The sequence below is a fragment of the Gorilla gorilla genome, chromosome 19 (genome assembly GCF_029281585.2).
Source record: "Gorilla gorilla gorilla isolate KB3781 chromosome 19, NHGRI_mGorGor1-v2.1_pri, whole genome shotgun sequence".
Classification (NCBI taxonomy): Eukaryota; Metazoa; Chordata; class Mammalia; order Primates; family Hominidae; genus Gorilla; species Gorilla gorilla.
This window is the reverse complement of record NC_073243.2, coordinates 94384204-94411551: the sequence shown is the minus strand read 5'-3', so window position 1 is coordinate 94411551 and position 27348 is coordinate 94384204. Positions and strand designations below refer to the sequence as shown.

Below are 27348 nucleotides of genomic sequence, written 5' to 3'. Positions count from 1 at the left end.
GGAGCTCCAGCAAACACACTCCTGTCATTGGAAGATGAACGCGGTACCTATTCCTGCACACGCAGACCCTGCCCTCTGGCCTTGGGCCTAGAACATGATTCTTTTGCAGTTGCTGTTGGGGAAGAGGCCCTTGGGCTTTAACCTGCGAACGGCCTCCCTTAAATGCTTGGGCTGCAGCGGGGGCGTCTCTCCCCACATCTCACACACGTCCAGGGCCTCTTCCACCACCTCCCCAACAAAGACCTTGGCTATTCCAGCCATGGCAATGGCCGCGTTCTCAGACACCGAACTGCCAGTGATAGCCCGCATCAGACCCGCAATGCGTGCTCTTGGGAAAGCTGACCGGCGACACACTTCGTAGCGGGACAGCTGCTCCTCAGACATGGCAGACAGCAGGGTTGTCATCCTCTGAGCCTCCTCTGCATCCACGGTGGGCTTCCTCTCCTTCTTGCCTTTCGTATGTGTTTTCCGTCTTTTGGCTGCGGGAGGAGCTGAGGCTGAGGCCTCATTGTCACCTTCTGTGAGGTCCATGACATCCTCACTCCTGAGCTCACCTTCCTGATCCCTGGGTTCTTCCAAGTTCCCATCTAGGTCCTCAGGGATTCCATCCTTCTTGCTGCCCTTCAGACCTCGGGGCATGGCGAGCATCTCAGCAGACACACCTGTTTGCCTGCCGGTCTCCACGGGTGAGATTCAAGTCCGCTCCGTGACAGCAGCTGTACAGGCAGAAGTTCCGGCTGGGGTGGTTTGATTATGGATCTGCGAGGAGAACCTTTCAAAGATCTTAGCTGCTGTGTCTCTGCCGAGCCAGTTTCGCCGTAACCGGACACAGCTCCCGGCCTCCCCTTCCCACACACAAACACACACACACTGAATTCTCTCACTTCCACAATGGGAAGAAACTTGTGGAAGGAGAGTATGTCAGTTTTAGGTCAATGCAGAACGAATTCTCACCAATTTTGGATGTTTAAAACAAACACCAGCTCACCGGTCAGAAGTTCTGCTAGGCCAAGTGACTGCCTCCCGCTCAGAGTCACACGAGGGACCTCCAGGATGGGTCTGGCTGTGTGGTCGTTGCCTCCACCTGAGAAGGGTCTGGCTTCGATCTGATTCGAGCTGGTGGCAGAATTCAACAATGCCTTAGGGTTGTGAGCCCCAGGCCCACTTGTTTGTTCTGCCTGCTGCCGTGAGGATGCTCTCGGCTCCTGCCAGGTCCGGGCTGTGAGGCTCCCTGGGTGTGCACAGCCAGTGCTGGGGAATCTCCCACAGGGGAGCGTAATCACAGGGGGGTTCAGTCCTCCCTTGTGAAGGGCTCAGATGATTGGATTAGACCCAGCCCTTAGCAGCCGTTGGTTCAGGATATCCCTAATCTAATCAGGAAGTTGGGCGGGCACATCAATTCATGCTTCCGCCCACACCCAAGGGAGGGGCAGACACGGGGCGAGTGTCTGAGGGGCGGGAAGTGCAGGGGGCATTTCAGAATTCAGTCTTCTTCACAGAATCGCAAAGTTCACATTTCACAACAATAAAGAAACTATTTACAGTACAAATGAGACATTTTATGAAGTTGAGCATTAGAAAACTTCGATGTCTGAGGAAAAAACTCTCTAACGCACAGGGAAACAAGCGGTCTATCAAATACTCTGAAAATAAAATGGGCTGGGTGAGGGAAACGTGAAAATATTATTTCAATTTTATTTTACGTCATTTTAGTTTAGTTTAGTTTAGTTTAGTTTATTTGTTTATTTTTGAGACGGAGTCTCGCTCTGTCCCCCAGGCCGGATTACAGTGGCCTGATCTCAGCCCACTGCAGCCTCGGCATCCTAGGCTCAACGGATTCTCCTGCCTCAGCCTCCAGAGCAGCTGGGACTAAATGTGCGCGCTACCACGACAGGCGAACTTTTGTAGTTTTTCAAGTAGAGACGAGGTTTCACCATTTTGGCCAGGCTGGTCTTGAACTGCTGACTTCAGGTGATCTGCCCCACTTTGGCTTCCCAAAGTGAAGGGACTATAGGCGCGAGCCACCGCGCCCAGACTATCATAGTTTCACACTGAAGCCTGAAGCTGCTCTGCCTTAGGATTTTTCCCGAGTTTTACTTTCCTGTCGGGATGAGTTGCTAGTTCATATTTTCTGTTGGATCTTTTAGAAAGGCATTACTGATGAGATTATGGCTTTCTCACAAGAAATACTACTTTGGCGAAACTCTACTGAAATTATCAGTACCTTAAGTCTCCAATACTTATCAAGTACAATAGTTGAACATGGCATGGTAGCTGAAAGTGTGAGAGGCAGAATTTGGCAGACTCCATGTTTTTCCATTTCGATGGTTTCAGGTTTTTTGGTTTCAGCCAAACTAAAGAATGTCCTCACGAGCTGTCAATTCACAGGTCACCACAGACAATTTTTGAAACTGAATCACGGTGTAATTTTTGGCGTATGATCTGTGAGCTGTGCTGGGAAGGTTCACGCTGATTCCGTAATAAATCTCGGGTTTTGACTCTATAGCGAAAAATTACTCTTTTCCATCATGAAGGTAAAGCAGAGTATGTACAAGTAGGGTGTGGAATAACCTTGTCACCCGTGACGAACCGACTTGGTCCAATACTTTAAGGACTTCTCCAATGTCTCCGTACTCAGGTTTGATTTTCTGAGTGGATCATCGGTAGAATGAATAAAATCAAGAATCCTCTAAGGCAATGTTGGGAACTAAATTTCGGTGTCTCCGGAAGCACTGGAAAAATCACCATGTGTAGCGAAAGTGAAGTATCAATAGGCTCTCTCTGTGTCCTTTAAACCGCCCGTATGATCGTTACAAATGGCGGCTTGAGGAAAGGTGGTTTTGGAATTGGTTTCTCTCTAGTCTTACGTGACGTGTCTATACTATATTGCATCATAATACAGGAAAGGGTCACCTGCTGACATAAAGCACAGCAGGCAGGAATAGAAGGGTCAACTTAGGGGGAAAAAAAAAGTGCTTTGTGATTTCACTTTGATGTCTGCAGTTTGGAAAACAGTTGAACAGCTTAACTGTTTTCGTGATGACTCGCAAAAATACATGTGAGCATTGAAAATGTACAGAAGAACAACAATCGGGGAAACATTTCTGCAAGCTCCAATTACTGGAACCCAGACATAAGCATACAAGCTGAGACACAGCTACACCAGGCTTCAGCAGGAAACCCTACAGATCTCCTGGGAAGGGCTTCTTCCCTCTCTGAATGCAGCTACCTGTCCACGGGATGCTCTAGGCCCAGGCACCTTGATTCCTCCTACCGGAAAGACATAGAAAAACGCCTCCACATCCCGCTAAAACGCCCAAACATTTAGCCAAGGCTCCTATGAAACGATCTGCTGTCTTCATCCAGGTAAGGGCAACTTCACACTTTAAGACACTAAGATCGTGGGTAAATCCAGGTGGGACTGGGATGCGGGAGCTCCAGCAAACACACTCCTGTCATTGGAAGATGAACGCGGTACCTATTCCTGCACACGCAGACCCTGCCCTCTGGCCTTGGGCCTAGAACATGATTCTTTTGCAGTTGCTGTTGGGGAAGAGGCCCTTGGGCTTTAACCTGCGAACGGCCTCCCTTAAATGCTTGGGCTGCAGCGGGGGCGTCTCTCCCCACATCTCACACACGTCCAGGGCCTCTTCCACCACCTCCCCAACAAAGACCTTGGCTATTCCAGCCATGGCAATGGCCGCGTTCTCAGACACCGAACTGCCAGTGATAGCCCGCATCAGACCCGCAATGCGTGCTCTTGGGAAAGCTGACCGGCGACACACTTCGTAGCGGGACAGCTGCTCCTCAGACATGGCAGACAGCAGGGTTGTCATCCTCTGAGCCTCCTCTGCATCCACGGTGGGCTTCCTCTCCTTCTTGCCTTTCGTATGTGTTTTCCGTCTTTTGGCTGCGGGAGGAGCTGAGGCTGAGGCCTCATTGTCACCTTCTGTGAGGTCCATGACATCCTCACTCCTGAGCTCACCTTCCTGATCCCTGGGTTCTTCCAAGTTCCCATCTAGGTCCTCAGGGATTCCATCCTTCTTGCTGCCCTTCAGACCTCGGGGCATGGCGAGCATCTCAGCAGACACACCTGTTTGCCTGCCGGTCTCCACGGGTGAGATTCAAGTCCGCTCCGTGACAGCAGCTGTACAGGCAGAAGTTCCGGCTGGGGTGGTTTGATTATGGATCTGCGAGGAGAACCTTTCAAAGATCTTAGCTGCTGTGTCTCTGCCGAGCCAGTTTCGCCGTAACCGGACACAGCTCCCGGCCTCCCCTTCCCACACACAAACACACACACACTGAATTCTCTCACTTCCACAATGGGAAGAAACTTGTGGAAGGAGAGTATGTCAGTTTTAGGTCAATGCAGAACGAATTCTCACCAATTTTGGATGTTTAAAACAAACACCAGCTCACCGGTCAGAAGTTCTGCTAGGCCAAGTGACTGCCTCCCGCTCAGAGTCACACGAGGGACCTCCAGGATGGGTCTGGCTGTGTGGTCGTTGCCTCCACCTGAGAAGGGTCTGGCTTCGATCTGATTCGAGCTGGTGGCAGAATTCAACAATGCCTTAGGGTTGTGAGCCCCAGGCCCACTTGTTTGTTCTGCCTGCTGCCGTGAGGATGCTCTCGGCTCCTGCCAGGTCCGGGCTGTGAGGCTCCCTGGGTGTGCACAGCCAGTGCTGGGGAATCTCCCACAGGGGAGCGTAATCACAGGGGGGTTCAGTCCTCCCTTGTGAAGGGCTCAGATGATTGGATTAGACCCAGCCCTTAGCAGCCGTTGGTTCAGGATATCCCTAATCTAATCAGGAAGTTGGGCGGGCACATCAATTCCTGCTTCCGCCCACACCCAAGGGAGGGGCAGACACGGGGCGAGTGTCTGAGGGGCGGGAAGTGCAGGGGGCATTTCAGAATTCAGTCTTCTTCACAGAATCGCAAAGTTCACATTTCACAACAATAAAGAAACTATTTACAGTACAAATGAGACATTTTATGAAGTTGAGCATTAGAAAACTTCGATGTCTGAGGAAAAAACTCTCTAACGCACAGGGAAACAAGCGGTCTATCAAATACTCTGAAAATAAAATGGGCTGGGTGAGGGAAACGTGAAAATATTATTTCAATTTTATTTTACGTCATTTTAGTTTAGTTTAGTTTAGTTTAGTTTATTTGTTTATTTTTGAGACGGAGTCTCGCTCTGTCCCCCAGGCCGGATTACAGTGGCCTGATCTCAGCCCACTGCAGCCTCGGCATCCTAGGCTCAACGGATTCTCCTGCCTCAGCCTCCAGAGCAGCTGGGACTAAATGTGCGCGCTACCACGACAGGCGAACTTTTGTAGTTTTTCAAGTAGAGACGAGGTTTCACCATTTTGGCCAGGCTGGTCTTGAACTGCTGACTTCAGGTGATCTGCCCCACTTTGGCTTCCCAAAGTGAAGGGACTATAGGCGCGAGCCACCGCGCCCAGACTATCATAGTTTCACACTGAAGCCTGAAGCTGCTCTGCCTTAGGATTTTTCCCGAGTTTTACTTTCTTGTCGGGATGAGTTGCTAGTTCATATTTTCTGTTGGATCTTTTAGAAAGGCATTACGGATGAGATTATGGCTTTCTCACAAGAAATACTACTTTGGCGAAACTCTACTGAAATTATCAGTACCTTAAGTCTCCAATACTTATCAAGTACAATAGTTGAACATGGCATGGTAGCTGAAAGTGTGAGAGGCAGAATTTGGCAGACTCCATGTTTTTCCATTTCGATGGTTTCAGGTTTTTTGGTTTCAGCCAAACTAAAGAATGTCCTCACGAGCTGTCAATTCACAGGTCACCACAGACAATTTTTGAAACTGAATCACGGTGTAATTTTTGGCGTATGATCTGTGAGCTGTGCTGGGAAGGTTCACGCTGATTCCGTAATAAATCTCGGGTTTTGACTCTATAGCGAAAAATTACTCTTTTCCATCATGAAGGTAAAGCAGAGTATGTACAAGTAGGGTGTGGAATAACCTTGTCACCCGTGACGAACCGACTTGGTCCAATACTTTAAGGACTTCTCCAATGTCTCCGTACTCAGGTTTGATTTTCTGAGTGGATCATCGGTAGAATGAATAAAATCAAGAATCCTCTAAGGCAATGTTGGGAACTAAATTTCGGTGTCTCCGGAAGCACTGGAAAAATCACCATGTGTAGCGAAAGTGAAGTATCAATAGGCTCTCTCTGTGTCCTTTAAACCGCCCGTATGATCGTTACAAATGGCGGCTTGAGGAAAGGTGGTTTTGGAATTGGTTTCTCTCTAGTCTTACGTGACGTGTCTATACTATATTGCATCATAATACAGGAAAGGGTCACCTGCTGACATAAAGCACAGCAGGCAGGAATAGAAGGGTCAACTTAGGGGGAAAAAAAAAGTGCTTTGTGATTTCACTTTGATGTCTGCAGTTTGGAAAACAGTTGAACAGCTTAACTGTTTTCGTGATGACTCGCAAAAATACATGTGAGCATTGAAAATGTACAGAAGAACAACAATCGGGGAAACATTTCTGCAAGCTCCAATTACTGGAACCCAGACATAAGCATACAAGCTGAGACACAGCTACACCAGGCTTCAGCAGGAAACCCTACAGATCTCCTGGGAAGGGCTTCTTCCCTCTCTGAATGCAGCTACCTGTCCACGGGATGCTCTAGGCCCAGGCACCTTGATTCCTCCTACCGGAAAGACATAGAAAAACGCCTCCACATCCCGCTAAAACGCCCAAACATTTAGCCAAGGCTCCTATGAAACGATCTGCTGTCTTCATCCAGGTAAGGGCAACTTCACACTTTAAGACACTAAGATCGTGGGTAAATCCAGGTGGGACTGGGATGCGGGAGCTCCAGCAAACACACTCCTGTCATTGGAAGATGAACGCGGTACCTATTCCTGCACACGCAGACCCTGCCCTCTGGCCTTGGGCCTAGAACATGATTCTTTTGCAGTTGCTGTTGGGGAAGAGGCCCTTGGGCTTTAACCTGCGAACGGCCTCCCTTAAATGCTTGGGCTGCAGCGGGGGCGTCTCTCCCCACATCTCACACACGTCCAGGGCCTCTTCCACCACCTCCCCAACAAAGACCTTGGCTATTCCAGCCATGGCAATGGCCGCGTTCTCAGACACCGAACTGCCAGTGATAGCCCGCATCAGACCCGCAATGCGTGCTCTTGGGAAAGCTGACCGGCGACACACTTCGTAGCGGGACAGCTGCTCCTCAGACATGGCAGACAGCAGGGTTGTCATCCTCTGAGCCTCCTCTGCATCCACGGTGGGCTTCCTCTCCTTCTTGCCTTTCGTATGTGTTTTCCGTCTTTTGGCTGCGGGAGGAGCTGAGGCTGAGGCCTCATTGTCACCTTCTGTGAGGTCCATGACATCCTCACTCCTGAGCTCACCTTCCTGATCCCTGGGTTCTTCCAAGTTCCCATCTAGGTCCTCAGGGATTCCATCCTTCTTGCTGCCCTTCAGACCTCGGGGCATGGCGAGCATCTCAGCAGACACACCTGTTTGCCTGCCGGTCTCCACGGGTGAGATTCAAGTCCGCTCCGTGACAGCAGCTGTACAGGCAGAAGTTCCGGCTGGGGTGGTTTGATTATGGATCTGCGAGGAGAACCTTTCAAAGATCTTAGCTGCTGTGTCTCTGCCGAGCCAGTTTCGCCGTAACCGGACACAGCTCCCGGCCTCCCCTTCCCACACACAAACACACACACACTGAATTCTCTCACTTCCACAATGGGAAGAAACTTGTGGAAGGAGAGTATGTCAGTTTTAGGTCAATGCAGAACGAATTCTCACCAATTTTGGATGTTTAAAACAAACACCAGCTCACCGGTCAGAAGTTCTGCTAGGCCAAGTGACTGCCTCCCGCTCAGAGTCACACGAGGGACCTCCAGGATGGGTCTGGCTGTGTGGTCGTTGCCTCCACCTGAGAAGGGTCTGGCTTCGATCTGATTCGAGCTGGTGGCAGAATTCAACAATGCCTTAGGGTTGTGAGCCCCAGGCCCACTTGTTTGTTCTGCCTGCTGCCGTGAGGATGCTCTCGGCTCCTGCCAGGTCCGGGCTGTGAGGCTCCCTGGGTGTGCACAGCCAGTGCTGGGGAATCTCCCACAGGGGAGCGTAATCACAGGGGGGTTCAGTCCTCCCTTGTGAAGGGCTCAGATGATTGGATTAGACCCAGCCCTTAGCAGCCGTTGGTTCAGGATATCCCTAATCTAATCAGGAAGTTGGGCGGGCACATCAATTCCTGCTTCCGCCCACACCCAAGGGAGGGGCAGACACGGGGCGAGTGTCTGAGGGGCGGGAAGTGCAGGGGGCATTTCAGAATTCAGTCTTCTTCACAGAATCGCAAAGTTCACATTTCACAACAATAAAGAAACTATTTACAGTACAAATGAGACATTTTATGAAGTTGAGCATTAGAAAACTTCGATGTCTGAGGAAAAAACTCTCTAACGCACAGGGAAACAAGCGGTCTATCAAATACTCTGAAAATAAAATGGGCTGGGTGAGGGAAACGTGAAAATATTATTTCAATTTTATTTTACGTCATTTTAGTTTAGTTTAGTTTAGTTTAGTTTATTTGTTTATTTTTGAGACGGAGTCTCGCTCTGTCCCCCAGGCCGGATTACAGTGGCCTGATCTCAGCCCACTGCAGCCTCGGCATCCTAGGCTCAACGGATTCTCCTGCCTCAGCCTCCAGAGCAGCTGGGACTAAATGTGCGCGCTACCACGACAGGCGAACTTTTGTAGTTTTTCAAGTAGAGACGAGGTTTCACCATTTTGGCCAGGCTGGTCTTGAACTGCTGACTTCAGGTGATCTGCCCCACTTTGGCTTCCCAAAGTGAAGGGACTATAGGCGCGAGCCACCGCGCCCAGACTATCATAGTTTCACACTGAAGCCTGAAGCTGCTCTGCCTTAGGATTTTTCCCGAGTTTTACTTTCCTGTCGGGATGAGTTGCTAGTTCATATTTTCTGTTGGATCTTTTAGAAAGGCATTACTGATGAGATTATGGCTTTCTCACAAGAAATACTACTTTGGCGAAACTCTACTGAAATTATCAGTACCTTAAGTCTCCAATACTTATCAAGTACAATAGTTGAACATGGCATGGTAGCTGAAAGTGTGAGAGGCAGAATTTGGCAGACTCCATGTTTTTCCATTTCGATGGTTTCAGGTTTTTTGGTTTCAGCCAAACTAAAGAATGTCCTCACGAGCTGTCAATTCACAGGTCACCACAGACAATTTTTGAAACTGAATCACGGTGTAATTTTTGGCGTATGATCTGTGAGCTGTGCTGGGAAGGTTCACGCTGATTCCGTAATAAATCTCGGGTTTTGACTCTATAGCGAAAAATTACCCTTTTCCATCATGAAGGTAAAGCAGAGTATGTACAAGTAGGGTGTGGAATAACCTTGTCACCCGTGACGAACCGACTTGGTCCAATACTTTAAGGACTTCTCCAATGTCTCCGTACTCAGGTTTGATTTTCTGAGTGGATCATCGGTAGAATGAATAAAATCAAGAATCCTCTAAGGCAATGTTGGGAACTAAATTTCGGTGTCTCCGGAAGCACTGGAAAAATCACCATGTGTAGCGAAAGTGAAGTATCAATAGGCTCTCTCTGTGTCCTTTAAACCGCCCGTATGATCGTTACAAATGGCGGCTTGAGGAAAGGTGGTTTTGGAACTGGTTTCTCTCTAGTCTTACGTGACGTGTCTATACTATATTGCATCATAATACAGGAAAGGGTCACCTGCTGACATAAAGCACAGCAGGCAGGAATAGAAGGGTCAACTTAGGGGGAAAAAAAAAGTGCTTTGTGATTTCACTTTGATGTCTGCAGTTTGGAAAACAGTTGAACAGCTTAACTGTTTTCGTGATGACTCGCAAAAATACATGTGAGCATTGAAAATGTACAGAAGAACAACAATCGGGGAAACATTTCTGCAAGCTCCAATTACTGGAACCCAGACATAAGCATACAAGCTGAGACACAGCTACACCAGGCTTCAGCAGGAAACCCTACAGATCTCCTGGGAAGGGCTTCTTCCCTCTCTGAATGCAGCTACCTGTCCACGGGATGCTCTAGGCCCAGGCACCTTGATTCCTCCTACCGGAAAGACATAGAAAAACGCCTCCACATCCCGCTAAAACGCCCAAACATTTAGCCAAGGCTCCTATGAAACGATCTGCTGTCTTCATCCAGGTAAGGGCAACTTCACACTTTAAGACACTAAGATCGTGGGTAAATCCAGGTGGGACTGGGATGCGGGAGCTCCAGCAAACACACTCCTGTCATTGGAAGATGAACGCGGTACCTATTCCTGCACACGCAGACCCTGCCCTCTGGCCTTGGGCCTAGAACATGATTCTTTTGCAGTTGCTGTTGGGGAAGAGGCCCTTGGGCTTTAACCTGCGAACGGCCTCCCTTAAATGCTTGGGCTGCAGCGGGGGCGTCTCTCCCCACATCTCACACACGTCCAGGGCCTCTTCCACCACCTCCCCAACAAAGACCTTGGCTATTCCAGCCATGGCAATGGCCGCGTTCTCAGACACCGAACTGCCAGTGATAGCCCGCATCAGACCCGCAATGCGTGCTCTTGGGAAAGCTGACCGGCGACACACTTCGTAGCGGGACAGCTGCTCCTCAGACATGGCAGACAGCAGGGTTGTCATCCTCTGAGCCTCCTCTGCATCCACGGTGGGCTTCCTCTCCTTCTTGCCTTTCGTATGTGTTTTCCGTCTTTTGGCTGCGGGAGGAGCTGAGGCTGAGGCCTCATTGTCACCTTCTGTGAGGTCCATGACATCCTCACTCCTGAGCTCACCTTCCTGATCCCTGGGTTCTTCCAAGTTCCCATCTAGGTCCTCAGGGATTCCATCCTTCTTGCTGCCCTTCAGACCTCGGGGCATGGCGAGCATCTCAGCAGACACACCTGTTTGCCTGCCGGTCTCCACGGGTGAGATTCAAGTCCGCTCCGTGACAGCAGCTGTACAGGCAGAAGTTCCGGCTGGGGTGGTTTGATTATGGATCTGCGAGGAGAACCTTTCAAAGATCTTAGCTGCTGTGTCTCTGCCGAGCCAGTTTCGCCGTAACCGGACACAGCTCCCGGCCTCCCCTTCCCACACACAAACACACACACACTGAATTCTCTCACTTCCACAATGGGAAGAAACTTGTGGAAGGAGAGTATGTCAGTTTTAGGTCAATGCAGAACGAATTCTCACCAATTTTGGATGTTTAAAACAAACACCAGCTCACCGGTCAGAAGTTCTGCTAGGCCAAGTGACTGCCTCCCGCTCAGAGTCACACGAGGGACCTCCAGGATGGGTCTGGCTGTGTGGTCGTTGCCTCCACCTGAGAAGGGTCTGGCTTCGATCTGATTCGAGCTGGTGGCAGAATTCAACAATGCCTTAGGGTTGTGAGCCCCAGGCCCACTTGTTTGTTCTGCCTGCTGCCGTGAGGATGCTCTCGGCTCCTGCCAGGTCCGGGCTGTGAGGCTCCCTGGGTGTGCACAGCCAGTGCTGGGGAATCTCCCACAGGGGAGCGTAATCACAGGGGGGTTCAGTCCTCCCTTGTGAAGGGCTCAGATGATTGGATTAGACCCAGCCCTTAGCAGCCGTTGGTTCAGGATATCCCTAATCTAATCAGGAAGTTGGGCGGGCACATCAATTCCTGCTTCCGCCCACACCCAAGGGAGGGGCAGACACGGGGCGAGTGTCTGAGGGGCGGGAAGTGCAGGGGGCATTTCAGAATTCAGTCTTCTTCACAGAATCGCAAAGTTCACATTTCACAACAATAAAGAAACTATTTACAGTACAAATGAGACATTTTATGAAGTTGAGCATTAGAAAACTTCGATGTCTGAGGAAAAAACTCTCTAACGCACAGGGAAACAAGCGGTCTATCAAATACTCTGAAAATAAAATGGGCTGGGTGAGGGAAACGTGAAAATATTATTTCAATTTTATTTTACGTCATTTTAGTTTAGTTTAGTTTAGTTTAGTTTATTTGTTTATTTTTGAGACGGAGTCTCGCTCTGTCCCCCAGGCCGGATTACAGTGGCCTGATCTCAGCCCACTGCAGCCTCGGCATCCTAGGCTCAACGGATTCTCCTGCCTCAGCCTCCAGAGCAGCTGGGACTAAATGTGCGCGCTACCACGACAGGCGAACTTTTGTAGTTTTTCAAGTAGAGACGAGGTTTCACCATTTTGGCCAGGCTGGTCTTGAACTGCTGACTTCAGGTGATCTGCCCCACTTTGGCTTCCCAAAGTGAAGGGACTATAGGCGCGAGCCACCGCGCCCAGACTATCATAGTTTCACACTGAAGCCTGAAGCTGCTCTGCCTTAGGATTTTTCCCGAGTTTTACTTTCTTGTCGGGATGAGTTGCTAGTTCATATTTTCTGTTGGATCTTTTAGAAAGGCATTACGGATGAGATTATGGCTTTCTCACAAGAAATACTACTTTGGCGAAACTCTACTGAAATTATCAGTACCTTAAGTCTCCAATACTTATCAAGTACAATAGTTGAACATGGCATGGTAGCTGAAAGTGTGAGAGGCAGAATTTGGCAGACTCCATGTTTTTCCATTTCGATGGTTTCAGGTTTTTTGGTTTCAGCCAAACTAAAGAATGTCCTCACGAGCTGTCAATTCACAGGTCACCACAGACAATTTTTGAAACTGAATCACGGTGTAATTTTTGGCGTATGATCTGTGAGCTGTGCTGGGAAGGTTCACGCTGATTCCGTAATAAATCTCGGGTTTTGACTCTATAGCGAAAAATTACTCTTTTCCATCATGAAGGTAAAGCAGAGTATGTACAAGTAGGGTGTGGAATAACCTTGTCACCCGTGACGAACCGACTTGGTCCAATACTTTAAGGACTTCTCCAATGTCTCCGTACTCAGGTTTGATTTTCTGAGTGGATCATCGGTAGAATGAATAAAATCAAGAATCCTCTAAGGCAATGTTGGGAACTAAATTTCGGTGTCTCCGGAAGCACTGGAAAAATCACCATGTGTAGCGAAAGTGAAGTATCAATAGGCTCTCTCTGTGTCCTTTAAACCGCCCGTATGATCGTTACAAATGGCGGCTTGAGGAAAGGTGGTTTTGGAATTGGTTTCTCTCTAGTCTTACGTGACGTGTCTATACTATATTGCATCATAATACAGGAAAGGGTCACCTGCTGACATAAAGCACAGCAGGCAGGAATAGAAGGGTCAACTTAGGGGGAAAAAAAAAGTGCTTTGTGATTTCACTTTGATGTCTGCAGTTTGGAAAACAGTTGAACAGCTTAACTGTTTTCGTGATGACTCGCAAAAATACATGTGAGCATTGAAAATGTACAGAAGAACAACAATCGGGGAAACATTTCTGCAAGCTCCAATTACTGGAACCCAGACATAAGCATACAAGCTGAGACACAGCTACACCAGGCTTCAGCAGGAAACCCTACAGATCTCCTGGGAAGGGCTTCTTCCCTCTCTGAATGCAGCTACCTGTCCACGGGATGCTCTAGGCCCAGGCACCTTGATTCCTCCTACCGGAAAGACATAGAAAAACGCCTCCACATCCCGCTAAAACGCCCAAACATTTAGCCAAGGCTCCTATGAAACGATCTGCTGTCTTCATCCAGGTAAGGGCAACTTCACACTTTAAGACACTAAGATCGTGGGTAAATCCAGGTGGGACTGGGATGCGGGAGCTCCAGCAAACACACTCCTGTCATTGGAAGATGAACGCGGTACCTATTCCTGCACACGCAGACCCTGCCCTCTGGCCTTGGGCCTAGAACATGATTCTTTTGCAGTTGCTGTTGGGGAAGAGGCCCTTGGGCTTTAACCTGCGAACGGCCTCCCTTAAATGCTTGGGCTGCAGCGGGGGCGTCTCTCCCCACATCTCACACACGTCCAGGGCCTCTTCCACCACCTCCCCAACAAAGACCTTGGCTATTCCAGCCATGGCAATGGCCGCGTTCTCAGACACCGAACTGCCAGTGATAGCCCGCATCAGACCCGCAATGCGTGCTCTTGGGAAAGCTGACCGGCGACACACTTCGTAGCGGGACAGCTGCTCCTCAGACATGGCAGACAGCAGGGTTGTCATCCTCTGAGCCTCCTCTGCATCCACGGTGGGCTTCCTCTCCTTCTTGCCTTTCGTATGTGTTTTCCGTCTTTTGGCTGCGGGAGGAGCTGAGGCTGAGGCCTCATTGTCACCTTCTGTGAGGTCCATGACATCCTCACTCCTGAGCTCACCTTCCTGATCCCTGGGTTCTTCCAAGTTCCCATCTAGGTCCTCAGGGATTCCATCCTTCTTGCTGCCCTTCAGACCTCGGGGCATGGCGAGCATCTCAGCAGACACACCTGTTTGCCTGCCGGTCTCCACGGGTGAGATTCAAGTCCGCTCCGTGACAGCAGCTGTACAGGCAGAAGTTCCGGCTGGGGTGGTTTGATTATGGATCTACGAGGAGAACCTTTCAAAGATCTTAGCTGCTGTGTCTCTGCCGAGCCAGTTTCGCCGTAACCGGACACAGCTCCCGGCCTCCCCTTCCCACACACAAACACACACACACTGAATTCTCTCACTTCCACAATGGGAAGAAACTTGTGGAAGGAGAGTATGTCAGTTTTAGGTCAATGCAGAACGAATTCTCACCAATTTTGGATGTTTAAAACAAACACCAGCTCACCGGTCAGAAGTTCTGCTAGGCCAAGTGACTGCCTCCCGCTCAGAGTCACACGAGGGACCTCCAGGATGGGTCTGGCTGTGTGGTCGTTGCCTCCACCTGAGAAGGGTCTGGCTTCGATCTGATTCGAGCTGGTGGCAGAATTCAACAATGCCTTAGGGTTGTGAGCCCCAGGCCCACTTGTTTGTTCTGCCTGCTGCCGTGAGGATGCTCTCGGCTCCTGCCAGGTCTGGGCTGTGAGGCTCCCTGGGTGTGCACAGCCAGTGCTGGGGAATCTCCCACAGGGGAGCGTAATCACACGGGGGTTCAGTCCTCCCTTGTGAAGGGCTCAGATGATTGGATTAGACCCAGCCCTTAGCAGCCGTTGGTTCAGGATATCCCTAATCTAATCAGGAAGTTGGGCGGGCACATCAATTCATGCTTCCGCCCACACCCAAGGGAGGGGCAGACACGGGGCGAGTGTCTGAGGGGCGGGAAGTGCAGGGGGCATTTCAGAATTCAGTCTTCTTCACAGAATCGAATGATTCCTCCCAACAATAAAGAAACAATAAAGAAAATATTTACAGTAAAATGAGACATTTTACGAAGTTGCCCAGTAGAAAATTTAAATGTCTGAGAAAAAAATGTAAATATCTGTTAAAAAAATCCCTATCTCATAGGGAAACAATTGATTTATCAGGCCCTCTGGAAATAAACTGGGCTGGGTGAGGGGAATATTAAAATATGATTTCAATTTTATTTTATTTTATATATTTATTTATTTATTTTTGAGACAGAGTCTCACTCTGTCCCTCAGGCTGGGTTACAGTGGCCTGATCTCAGCTCACTGCAGCCTCTGCCTCCTGGCCTAAACAATTCTCCTGCCTCATCCTCCATAGTAGCTAGGACTAAATTTGCGCACCACCAAGCCCGGCTAGTTTTTGTATTTTTTCAAGTAGGGATGGGGTTTCACCATTCCTGCCAGGCTGATCTTGAACTGCTGACTTCACGTGATCTGCCCCACCTTGATTTATCAAAGTGAAGGGATTACAGGCATGAGCCACTGCGCCCAGACTTCAATTTTATATGTTACTTGTGTATGTATACATAGGTCACAGAGAAGCACCAAAGAGACATACAATTATGTCATGCACAAAGATACACATCACATTTAGGGAAAAGTATGTTGATAAATGGCATAAAAACTACTTCAGAAGATAAAGCAGACACTCAAATATCTGACTTTTAAAGAGCCTTTGTTTATTCAAAAATAGTTGGTAGAAGATATGAAATTACTGGCCAGGCACGGTGGCTCATGCCTGTAATCTCAGCATTTTGGGAGGCGGAGTTGGGTGCATCTCCTGAGGTCAGGAGTTCATGACCAGCCTGGACAACATGGTGAAACCCATCTTTGCCAGGAAAACATATTTACATCGGAACCTTTGTAAGTCACATAGGGCCTTTGTTTCCAATATTTACTGGTACTGAAGTCATGATAGGTAGGTTATAAGCAGAAACAAATGGCAACTCAAAGAGGGAGAACCATCCAAAACTTGAAAATTAACCCCTGAAATAAAACAAACACAGATACATGAACTTCTCATAAAAATTAATTACCATATACAGTTATCTCTCACTATACTCTAAAAAGACACTGAATTTATCTAAGCTTTATATACTCCTCATTTTTCTCTTAAACTCTAGTAGGTCTCTATCTAGAGAGATAAACACCCTAGAGAGAGATCTAAATTAATGACTTTTTAAATGAAAAGATTAGAAGGCCACATGCCCCCAAACTATGCAAGATAATTGAGGCACAAAGAACAAAATTTAATGTTGATTTATGTTTATTTTTATCTAAGGAAAAGAATTAAATTAACTAATGTTTATATGCAAAATGACTATAGCCCATAAATAAAGCTTATAAATAACCAGATATATATGTGGGCTATTCAAAAATGTTTTACTGGCCGGGCATGTTGGCTCATGCCCGTAATACCAGCACTTTGGGAGGTTGAGGCAGGCAGATCACTTGAGCCCAGGAGTTCGAGATCAGCCTGGACAACAGAGCAGAACCTCTTCTCTATAAAAAATACAAAAATTAGCCAGGCACGGTGTGCATGCCAGTGGTGCCAGCTACTTGGGAGGCTGAGGTGGGAGGATCCCTTGAGCTCAGGAGGCATAGGTTGCCGTGAGCAGAGATCTTCCTACTGCACTCCAGCCTAGGTGATAGAGCAACAAGCTATCTCATTTTTTTTAAAAAAAGCTCTTACTGATAAGATGCAAGTGGAAAAATATAAGAAGAGCCTCCTAGATTAACTCTTCCAAAACATAAACCTCACAGATGATAGTAACTTCAGCCATCCACTCTCTTCTGATTGCATTAGACAGACTTCCACAGAAACCTATGGGCCAGATCCAGGTCACATTTTATAATGCTCCAGAGAAAATTTACAGACACTTTGTACCCTACAACACACGTAGCTGCTTTCTAAGCATCAATATTAGGAACATATTTGAATTGCTTTTAAAAGGATAAAAGCATTTAAAGTTTTTCCCATGAAAATACTTATCATTCTTTATGCCATTACTATAATTCTTGCTCTGAAATCCCTTCTAATTTTCTTCAGCATTTCTTCCATTTCTGTCTATGCCCAATTAAAATTTTTTTAATGATGTCAGAACCACCATTATTATTTTGCAGAATGTATACAAAGGCATTCATAACAAGCAGAACCTTTCCGGATGCACCCATAAAGGTGCAGGCAGAGGAAAGTGGTAAAACTGTTACACCCCAAAACCATTATGTGGCTCTAATTGTTAACTTAAAAATAAGAAACATACTAATTAGATGGCTGTTTTCTTGATCCCTGACATCCCCTTTGTAGGCAACAGACTCAAAAAGCTATTTTTCAACAAATATTTATTGAACACTTTTGTACATGCTCTGTATCCTGGAGGAAATGCTGTATTTGTGAAGTTGAATTCTTCCACTCTAGAAATTTAAAAATCTGATATCTTCAAGTATTACTCTGAATTTTTGTTTACATTAGCCAGGCTGGGAATTTCTTAATGGTTTTGGTCTGTCAGAAAACCAAGCAATGTGTTAGAGGCTCTAAGTCTATCCAGTATAGTTCCAGGATGGTTTCTTGTATTGTTACTTCTTTAATTATTACACAAATACTGAATGTGGATACATAATTGACAGTGCCTTACATATTCAGATACCATGAGTTTTTCATTTTATTATCATCAAATTTCTTATTGAGTAGAAAATGCTTTTGGACAACAAAAGAAATAATCCTCTTAGTAAACAAACCACCTATGGCATGGGACAAACCATCTGCAAACTATGCATCTGACAAAGGACTAACAGATCCAGAATCTACAAGCAATTCTAACAAATAAACAAAAAAAAAACAAATATAATCCCACTATAAAGTGGGCAAGTGATGTGCATAGAAATTTCTCAGAAGAAGATACAACAATTCCAAAAAAAAAAAAAAAAAGAAAAAAAAAACAGAGGAAAAGATGCCCTGCATCACTAATCATCAGAGAAATGCAAAGTAAAACCACAGCGCGGTATCACCTTACCCACCAGAATGACCCTTATTCAATAGTCAAAAACGATAGATGCTGGGGTGGATGTGGTGAGAGGGAATGCTTAGGCACTGCTGTGGGAATGCAAATTAGTGTAATCTCTGTGGGAAACAGCATGAAGATATCTCAAAGTACATCCCCCATTTGATCCAATAATCCAAGTAGTGGGTAGACACACAAATGAAAAAAACTCACTGTACCTAACAGACCAGCACACATACATTTATCCTAGCACAATTCACAATTGCAAAGATATAAAATAAACCTAAGTGCCCACCAGCTGATGAGTGAGTAAAGTTAAATGGGGTTCATATATGCCATGGACTACTACTCAGCCATAAGCAATGAAATCATGTCTTTTACAGCAACGTGGATGAAACTACAGGCCATTATTCTCAGTGGAGTCATTCAGGAATCTACAGCCAAATGGTGCACATTCTCACTTAGAAGTGGGAGCTAAGCTGTCGGTAGGAAAGGCATACAGAGTGGTAACACAGACATTAGAGACTCAGAAGTGGCAGGGTGACGGGGGGATGAAAAACTGCCTACTGGGTGCAGTGTAGGTGTAGTAGTCACATGATCAGCACACTAAAATTCTTGACTTCAACACCATACAATTCACATATGGAACACAAACCACTTATGAGTGGTTTTTACAAGCTAATGAAACATAATTTTTTAAAAAAACTCCACAACTCGAAAATAATAATACTAAGCTCTAATTTAAAAAATGCTAACAGGAATGTATTTTGTAATATTGATATCATGAAATTTATCATTCTGTGCATGAAATCTGCATTGAAATGAACAATAATTTATATTACAGGTATCACAAAGTTCATTAAGAGTAAATTGAAATAGACTTCACCACCGTACAATTCATCTATGGTCCCCAAAACAATTTGGTACTGCTAAAGATATTCAAATAATGAAATATTTTCAATATTTACTTAGCTAAGCTGTGACCTCGGTTCAGCAATTCAGAGAGGTCGGGGCTGACTTCTCAGGACCTCATGGTGTTTTCATCCTGGGCAACAACAGGATAGCTCTGTTCAGGCATCAAATCCACATTCAAAGTGGAAAAGAAGCCGAAGGGGGCATCAGTGACAGTCACATGTCACTGTTTTCTCACAACAGCTTTGCCTTCCCCAGGAGGCTACCAGCAGATTTGCAGGAGCATCACCTTTGAAGAGAAAAATGCCCCAGGAGAATCCCTCATAGAGGAGTGGCCATTTCAGGTTTCCATATTCCCCTTCCCAGTTCACTTCATCCTCATGGGATCTGATGAAGACCTCATGATCTCAAGCCTTGGTGTTTTTCCACAGACATGTAAGTTGTCTAACATGCAACTTGTTTTTGTTTTTCTTTTGAGATGGAGTCTCACTTTGTCACCCAGGCTGGAGTGCAGTGGCGTGATCTGGGCTCACTGCAACTTCCGCCCCCCAGGTTCAAGCAATTCTCCTGCCTCAACCTCCGAGTAGCTGTGATTACAGGTGCATGCCACCACACCTGGTCAATTTTTGTATTTTTAGTAGAGACGGGGTTTCAATGAGTTAAGCCAGGATGGTCTCAATCTGTTGACCTCATGATCCATCCACCTCGGCCTCCCAAAGTGCTGGGATTGCAGGCGTGAGCCACCACGCCTGGCCTAACATGCAACTTTAAGTAACTATTTCCTTGATGTAAATAAAATGTAAACTTTCAGAATCCATTCGGCACCCAAAACGTTAAGTGACAGATCTCATTTACCATCCCTCCCACAATGCACAATCCAGAAGTCTGTACCTCTCTTGGGTGAGGAAGAATGTAGGGACTTAATGGGCTTTCACAGCCCTGATTAGGTTAAGCATCTGCTGCAGCACAGAACGCAGTGGAAGGTAGCTGGGTGGGTCTAATCCAATCATACAAGCCTCTTATAAATGACTGAATTTGGCTGAGATCACAGAGATCTCCAGCTAGAGCAAGACTGCCTGGGAGAAAGATTCCCCACTGCTGTGTGTAGACCTAGGAATCCCAAGGCTACTCAAGGGGACTGAATACAGGGACCTCAGACCCACTGATCAGTGAGCTGGTAAGTATGGGGCTGGGTTGGAAGGGGCTAAGTGTATGGGAGCATCTTCTGCATAGATCCCAACACACAGACTCTCTGAATCCTGCCCACAGCCTCACCACCATTGCTGTCTGGTACCAGCACTGCTTCCAGTTCACCAGGTTCAGCCCAGTGACAAGGGAGAGGCCACAGCCCTACACCATGGCTCGCATTAAGGAGACTGACCACAAAGCCACCGCCTGGCGGGCCCCCAGGAAGCCCCTGGCCACCAAAGCCGCCAGCAAGAGGGTCCTGGCTACACGAGGGATCAAGAAGCCTCACCGCCACAGGCTTGGCACCCTGGCGCTGCACAAAACCAGGAGGTACCAGAAGTCCATGCAGCTGCTTCTGTACAAGCTGACCTTCCAGCGCCTGGTGCACGAGATTGCCCAGGCCATCAACCCAGACCTGCGCTTCCAATGTGCGGCAACTGGCGAATTCAGGGAAACAGCGAGGCCTACCTGGTCCCCCTCTTTAAAGACATCAACCTATGTGTTATCCATGCCAGGTGTGTCACAATTATGCCCAGAGACATGCAGCTGGCCTGCCACCTATGCAGAGAGGGTGCTGAGGAGCCCACGCTCCTGGGAAACGCTGCACTCGAGACGGCTTCGTTTCCATTTGGTTGTGTTTTTCAACGTCTCTGTGTTAATCATAGTTCTGATATTAGCAGTTCTCTTCATTTTTGGTTTTATGTCCCTCATGGGGTCCAAAAGTAGCCCTGCACATGATTAGGAGTAACAACACAGGCAGATATAAAGGGTATGAGTGTTTCTGTTTTCTTTTGTTTGTAAACTTTCCATCTACATTGAGGGTCTAATACATTCATGTCAACTGGGAATTTCTCACTGAACGCCTTTCAACAGTTCAAATCAAGAACAATTGTGAAAACATTTGCTCATTAGTATTATTGAAAACCAAATAAATTTCTTATTGGTGGCAAATAGATAATGTCTCCTGCATTTGATCAAACAGCAGATGCGATCCACACTTTGTCTTTTCCTATATGCAGCTCCGTGTTCTCAATGTTCCCTGTCTCCTGAGCTATTCCTGTGTGTTTGTTTGCTATGAACATACATTACACCCTACTTTCTAAAATGTGAATAAAGTCTCTATACACAAGTCATTTCACATTATGGGAGGCAAGAACCAGTGTGGGTCTGTTTGTGGGTGGGAAAGGGAGAGAGGCACCTGTTAGAAGTCCGATGCAGTCCATCCCCAGAAGCTCAGCATCCTACAACGTGGTCATAGCCCCGGCCATGGCTGGAATGATACAGGTCTTGGTTAGGGAAGTGGTAGGAGAGGCCCTGCTTGTGTTTGAGATGTGGGGAGACATGCCCCACTGCAGCCCAAGCATTGGAAGGAGACCTTTCTCAGGGGACAGCCCAGTGGCCATTTCTCAAACACCTACTACAAAACAAAGTAGGCCCCAGTCTAGAAAGAAAGGCCTGATCTTAGACGAAAAAGTACTGGTTCCAGTCTCTCTATGACAGAGCCCTCTGTAGGCTGGAGCTTCAGTATCTCAGCCCATCCTGGACTTATCCATGACTTAACATCTTTCTTACATCTTACATTAGTCTCACCCAGATGAAGGCAGCAGCCTGATTAATAATGTCATCCAATCATATTTGTATCTCAGATGGGGCACAATGGCTTATTTCTATGATCAGAGAGCATTTTGGGAGACCGGGGTTGGTGGATCACTTGAACTCAGGAGTTCCAGACCAGCCTGGGCAACATGACAAAACTTCCCCTCCACAATTAAAATGGAAAAAAAAAAAAAAAAAAAAAAAGGTAAATGTGATGGTTGGTGCCTGCTGTTTCAGCTACTCCAGAGGCTGAGGTAGGAGGATCTCTTGAGCTCCAGAGGTGGAGATTACAGTGAGCTGAGATGGAACCACTGCCCTCCTACCTGGCTGACAGAGTGAGACCCTGGCTCAAGAAAATAACAATCATTATCATCATGTTTGGGTCTCTGAGGTCCATGTATGAGCAGGCATTGTTCTAGGGCTTCCTAGCTGGAAGTACAAAGGTACATGGGCCTTGAACATCCTTTGGATGGGGAGCTGTCTTCAGAGAGAAGAAAGAAACCCTTTTAAGAGACTATGGTGGTTTCATACCGAATCCTTAAGTGGATATAACAGGATTTTTGCTCATATGTGATTTTAAGGAGACACAACAAAGTCTTTCCTTACAATACTCTATCCTGAAGGTGCTGGGCTTTCTAAGAGTGCTGGAGTAGCTGCCCTTGGAAACATTTAGTACTTTTCCATAACTTTTCCTGGGGAATCAAGCACCTCTTTCCCAGCTTGTAAAAATAAAAATGAAATTAAAAAAGTATTCTTCTCTAAAATGACTCTTTTCACTTTCCTACCTAGACTGTTTCATGTCGGGGAGTGATGTTTGATGATGTCAGAATGATAACACACTCTTGGAGCCACATGGAAAACTAAGAGAAGCACAGACCCCAGATACCCCGTCTCATCTGGGCACTCCTTTCCACACCTTCACCTCCAAGGAATGGCCCCAGTGTAAACTAGGTTTATGGCTGAAATAACATGTTTATTTCTGTTTTGTGCTTCTCTAAAACAGAAATACATATGATGACAATACATTACCATACTAGATAATATTCAATTGTTACTTGATTTTCCAAATTATTCTATAAGAACACAAAAATTAGAAATAAAATTCCCTCTCAGTGTAGGATTTGACCATTAAATATTTTGTGTAATTGAATATTATTTGTAATTATACTGACATGTAATTGATCCAATACCCTGAATATAAGATAAACGGTAACAAATGTATAACCTACTAGAAGAAAACAGGGGATGTCCTCATTGACAATGGTTAACCCAATGATTTTTGGAATATGTCCCAAAAGCAGAGACAGCAAGAGGGAAAATACATAAACGGATTGCATCCAAATGAAAAAACTAAAAATCTGCAGAGCCGACAAAACAATCAACACCATGAAGAGACAGAATCATAAAGAGAGAAAATATTTGCAAACCCTACATTCACTAAGGAATTAACTATCTACTGTCCAAAATATACTAGGAACTCCAAGGACTCAAAACCAAGAAACAATACAATTTAAAAACTGGGCAAAGGAACTAAATAATAGACATTTCTGAAGAGAAGCCATGAAAGTGGCCACCAGGTATATATCCATATATACCTGCTGTTACTAGTATATATATATACTCAACATCACTAATCTCCAGAGAAATGCAAATAAAAACTGAAAGAAGATAACATCTTATGTTCATTAGAATGGCAATGATCAAAACATCAAAGGACAAAACTTGTCGATGAGGATGTGGAGGAAAGGGAGCCCTTGCATTCTTCCTCACAATGTAAATTAGGACAGCCATTATAGAAAACAGTATGGACCTTCCTCCGCAAACTAAACAAATACAGCTACCATATGATCCAGCAAGCCCACACTGGGAGGTCTATATCAAAAGGAAATGAAATTGGTCTATTGAAGAGATATCTGCACTCCCACATTGATTGCAGCACTACTTACAAGACCTAAGATAGGGAATCCACCTAAATATCCAAAAGCAGGTAACAGGAGGAGGAAAATCTGACATATATACACAAGGGAATACTATACAGCCTTAAAGAAGAAGGAAATCTTGTCATTTGTGACACATGGGTACACCTGGAGAACATCATGCTAAGTGAAATAAGTCAGGCATAGGTAGGAACACAAATACCACATAATCTCAATGCTATGTAGAATGTCACAAAGGTAGTCTGATGGATGTAAACGAGAAGAAAAGTGGTTGTTTGGTGCTGTGGTGACAGGCGGTGGGGAATTTGAGAGGACATTGGTCAAAATACACAACATTTCAGTTACATAGGGGGAATAAGTTAAAGGATTATTGTATAACATGATGACTACAGTTAACAATAGATCGTATTTTTGAAAAATCCCATTAACATGGATGTGCAGTGTTCTCACCACAGTAATATATATGTGAGGTAATGAATGTCAATTACCTAGATTTAGATATTAGACAATGTGTACATACTTTAAAACAGCATTTTGTACATAAGAAATATATACAACAAGATGTGTCCACACTTTAAATATGAATACACAAGTCAATAGTTGAGTGGTTGCAAGGGACCGAGAGTGAAGGAGAAGTGCAGAGACTGGACAGAGTACGATTGCATGGAAGTGAAACTAGTCCATAGAATACAATAATGGTGGATACATGTAATTATGCCTTTGCTTGAATCCATGGAATATACAACACTCAAGTGAATCCTAAGGAGAGCGATGGAGTTGGAGTCACAGTGATGTGTCCATGTAGGTTGAAAGGTTGTAGACAACGTACCACTCTGGGGCAGAAAGTTCATAGTGAAGGGGGCTTTGCATATGTGTGGTGAGAGGATATTGGGGACCTATGTTCCCTCTGCCCAATTTTGGCAAGAACCTAAAGGTTTTTTACAAAATGATCTCTATTTTTAAAAGAGAAATGTTAACTTATTTTGTGAGTATTGATTTTCCTGGGAATTCCTGTTCTGTGTGTGGTATATGCATTGCATGCGTGGGCATTAAATTTATACCATAAGTTGTCAGAGAAGCCTGTGCACCGTGTATTGAAATAGGGGCCTTTGGTTGGTGTGTTGTTTATTTGTTTGTTTTCTTTACTCTGCTTTCCTTTTACTCATGAAGCCAATAGTATGAAGGTAGCTGCTGACTCCTCGGTTCAGCAGCTCAGTGAACTCAGGGCTGGCTTCGCGGGGCTTCATGGCATTTCCAAAGCAGGCAATGGAAAGAAGGCTCACCCCCTCCATCAAGGTAAAAAAAGACCCGCGGAGGGCTTCAGTGACAGGCACATATGACCATTAGATCAAAAAGCCTCAGCTTCCCCCGAAGGCTACGCGCAGATTTCCATGAATGTCACTTTGGGAGAGAAAAATGCTCCCAGAGCATCCCTGGTAGAGGAGTGACCATTTCGGTTTGCATCTTCTCCTGCTGGTAAGTCTGGGGTGGCTTGGAAGGGGCTCAGTGTGTGGGAGCATCTTGTACATGGATTTCAACTCATAGGCTCTCTGAATCCTGTCCACAGCCCCACTGCCCTTGCTCTCTGACTCCAGCGCCGCCTGCAGTGGGCCAGGCTCAGCCCAAGCAGACGGGAGAGGCTACTGCCCGCCCCCATGGGGCCCATCAGACAGACCGCCTGCAAAGCCACCACCTGGCAGGCTCCCAGGAAGCCCCGGACCACAAAAGCCGTCGGCAAAAGGGCGCCCTCTACAGGAGGGATCAAGAAGTCTCACAGCTGCAGACCTGGCCCCATGGCGCTGCGTGAAATCAGAAAGTACCACAAGTCCACTCAGCTGCTCCAGCACAAGCTAACCTTCCAGCGCCTGGTGCGCGAGATCTCCCGGACCATCAGCCGGCACCTGGGCTTCCCGAGCGTGGCCGTTGGTGCTTTCAGGGGACCAATGAGGCCTACCTGGTGCGCCTCTTTGAAGACACCAACCTGTATGTCATCCATGCCAGAAGCGTCCCAGTTATGCCAAGAAACATGCAGCTGGCCCACAGCCTCCGTGGAGAGGGTGCTGAAGAGCCCTCCTAGGAAATCTTGCATTGTAAATGGTTTTCTTTGCGTTCTGTTGTGTTTTTCCTCTTCTTTCTGTTAATGATAGATATGATGTTAGAAGTTGTGTTCAGTATGAGTATCATTTCCTGCACGGGGTCTAAAAGTAGCTAAGCGAACGATTGAGAACAAAAACCGAGGCAGAAATCACAGGTAGTGACTGTTTTTCTATTTTCTTTTAATTGTAAATTTTCAATCTACATTGAGGAGTTAATGCATTCATGTCAAGTGGAAATGTCTGAGTGAACACGTTTCACTAGTTCAAATCAAGAACAATTCTGAAAAAACTGGTTCCTTAATTTTATTGAAAACCAAATCAACCTATTGGTGTCAAACTGATAATGTCTCCTGTGATTGATCAAACAGTAGATGAGATCTACACTTTGGCTTTCTCCATATGCAGTTCCATGTTTGCAATGTTCCCTGTCGCCTGGGCTGTTCCTCCTAGTTTGCTATGAACATACATTGATCTCTGCTTTCTACAATATGAATAGACTGTATGAATAGACTCTGTATCCACAAGTCACTTCACATTAGGGTTGGCAGAATTACCAGTGTGGGTGCGTTTGTGGTGGGAAAGGGAGAGAGGCACCCTGTAGAAGTCGGATGCATTCCGTCAGGTGCAGGTCAGTGTCCTAGAACCAGGTTACTGCCATGCACATGGCTGTAATGACCCGGAATTTTGTTGGGGAGGTGGTAGGAGAAGCCCTGGCCATGTGTGAGATGTGGGAAAATGCCCCTGTTACACCAGGGCACTGGAAAAAGGCCTTTCACAGGGGACAACCCAGATGCCGCTTCCCCAACATCCAGTACAAAAATAAACTAAAAAAATCATCTTCCTCTGGGAAGATATTGGTCTCACCCAGATGAAGGCAGCAGCCGGTTTCATAATCCCTTTCAATCACATTTATATCTCAGACCAGGCACAATGACTCATTTCTGTAAAACCAGCATTTTGGGTGGCCAAGGGCAGTAGATCGATTGAGCTCAGAAGTTCCTGTCCAGGCCAGGAATCTTGGCAAAACCTCCTCTCCAAAAAAAAAAAAAAATTAGCTGTGTGCGGTTGCTGGTGTCTATGGTTTCACCTACTCGGAGGCTGAGGTAGAAGGACTGATTGAGCTCTGGAGGTGGAAGTTAAAGGGAGCCAAATTGACATCACTGCCCTTCCACCTGGCCAACAGAGTAAGACTCTGTCTCAAAAAACTAACAATCATTGTCGTTATATTTGGTTCTCTGAGGTCCATGCATGAGTGGGTGCTTTTCTGGGTCTTCCTAGTTGGAGGAAGAAAGGGGCATGGGCCTTGGGCATCCTGTGGATGGGGAGCTGTTTTCAGAGAGAAAAAGGAT

At 46.4% G+C, this 27348-nt stretch overlaps 6 protein-coding genes across 6 annotated transcripts; 1 reads left to right on the top strand and 5 right to left on the bottom strand.

The window, feature by feature from the left end:
• Positions 1-77: 77 nt before the first annotated feature.
• Positions 78-3303, bottom strand: LOC129527899 (TATA-box-binding protein-associated factor 11-like protein 5). The gene is made up of 3 exons (XM_063700461.1): positions 3275-3303; positions 1038-1116; positions 78-678 (listed from the first exon to the last, which is right to left on the bottom strand). Exons 1-3 carry the CDS (start codon positions 3301-3303, stop codon positions 88-90), a joined length of 699 nt encoding a protein of 232 aa, XP_063556531.1. The 3' UTR covers positions 78-87.
• A 205-nt stretch (positions 3304-3508) lies between these two features.
• Positions 3509-6734, bottom strand: LOC129527896 (TATA-box-binding protein-associated factor 11-like protein 5). Its single transcript, XM_063700460.1, has 3 exons — positions 6706-6734; positions 4469-4547; positions 3509-4109 (listed from the first exon to the last, which is right to left on the bottom strand). The coding sequence occupies exons 1-3, from the start codon at positions 6732-6734 to the stop codon at positions 3519-3521; spliced, it is 699 nt and encodes a 232-aa protein (XP_063556530.1). The 3' UTR covers positions 3509-3518.
• Positions 6735-6939: 205 nt separating this feature from the next.
• LOC134757556 (TATA-box-binding protein-associated factor 11-like protein 5) lies at positions 6940-10165 on the bottom strand. The gene is made up of 3 exons (XM_063700459.1): positions 10137-10165; positions 7900-7978; positions 6940-7540 (listed from the first exon to the last, which is right to left on the bottom strand). Exons 1-3 carry the CDS (start codon positions 10163-10165, stop codon positions 6950-6952), a joined length of 699 nt encoding a protein of 232 aa, XP_063556529.1. The 3' UTR covers positions 6940-6949.
• A 205-nt stretch (positions 10166-10370) lies between these two features.
• On the bottom strand, positions 10371-13596 carry LOC129527910 (TATA-box-binding protein-associated factor 11-like protein 5). The gene is made up of 3 exons (XM_063700458.1): positions 13568-13596; positions 11331-11409; positions 10371-10971 (listed from the first exon to the last, which is right to left on the bottom strand). The coding sequence occupies exons 1-3, from the start codon at positions 13594-13596 to the stop codon at positions 10381-10383; spliced, it is 699 nt and encodes a 232-aa protein (XP_063556528.1). The 3' UTR covers positions 10371-10380.
• A 205-nt stretch (positions 13597-13801) lies between these two features.
• On the bottom strand, positions 13802-16182 carry LOC134757555 (TATA-box-binding protein-associated factor 11-like protein 5). The gene is made up of 2 exons (XM_063700457.1): positions 16168-16182; positions 13802-14402 (listed from the first exon to the last, which is right to left on the bottom strand). Exons 1-2 carry the CDS (start codon positions 16180-16182, stop codon positions 13812-13814), a joined length of 606 nt encoding a protein of 201 aa, XP_063556527.1. The 3' UTR covers positions 13802-13811.
• A 4288-nt stretch (positions 16183-20470) lies between these two features.
• Positions 20471-21112, top strand: LOC129528035 (histone H3.Y-like). Its single transcript, XM_063700488.1, has one exon. The coding sequence runs from the start codon at positions 20540-20542 to the stop codon at positions 21110-21112; it is 573 nt and encodes a 190-aa protein (XP_063556558.1). The 5' UTR covers positions 20471-20539.
• Positions 21113-27348: the final 6236 nt, after the last annotated feature.

Bases quoted from the DNA above. Each gene is read 5' to 3' on its own strand.
- LOC134757556 (XM_063700459.1), bottom strand. From the start codon at position 10,165: ATGTGGAGGCGTTTTTCTATGTCTTTCCG. The intron at 7,979-10,136 runs GTAGGAGGAATC...TTCTGCCACCAG, and splicing joins CGTTTTTCTATGTCTTTCCG to CTCGAATCAGATCGAAGCCA. The intron at 7,541-7,899 runs GTGACTCTGAGC...TCACCCGTGGAG, and splicing joins CCATCCTGGAGGTCCCTCGT to ACCGGCAGGCAAACAGGTGT.
- LOC129527896 (XM_063700460.1), bottom strand. From the start codon at position 6,734: ATGTGGAGGCGTTTTTCTATGTCTTTCCG. The intron at 4,548-6,705 runs GTAGGAGGAATC...TTCTGCCACCAG, and splicing joins CGTTTTTCTATGTCTTTCCG to CTCGAATCAGATCGAAGCCA. The intron at 4,110-4,468 runs GTGACTCTGAGC...TCACCCGTGGAG, and splicing joins CCATCCTGGAGGTCCCTCGT to ACCGGCAGGCAAACAGGTGT.
- LOC129527899 (XM_063700461.1), bottom strand. From the start codon at position 3,303: ATGTGGAGGCGTTTTTCTATGTCTTTCCG. The intron at 1,117-3,274 runs GTAGGAGGAATC...TTCTGCCACCAG, and splicing joins CGTTTTTCTATGTCTTTCCG to CTCGAATCAGATCGAAGCCA. The intron at 679-1,037 runs GTGACTCTGAGC...TCACCCGTGGAG, and splicing joins CCATCCTGGAGGTCCCTCGT to ACCGGCAGGCAAACAGGTGT.
- LOC129528035 (XM_063700488.1), top strand. From the start codon at position 20,540: ATGGCTCGCATTAAGGAGACTGACCACAAAGCCACCGCCTGGCGGGCC.
- LOC129527910 (XM_063700458.1), bottom strand. From the start codon at position 13,596: ATGTGGAGGCGTTTTTCTATGTCTTTCCG. The intron at 11,410-13,567 runs GTAGGAGGAATC...TTCTGCCACCAG, and splicing joins CGTTTTTCTATGTCTTTCCG to CTCGAATCAGATCGAAGCCA. The intron at 10,972-11,330 runs GTGACTCTGAGC...TCACCCGTGGAG, and splicing joins CCATCCTGGAGGTCCCTCGT to ACCGGCAGGCAAACAGGTGT.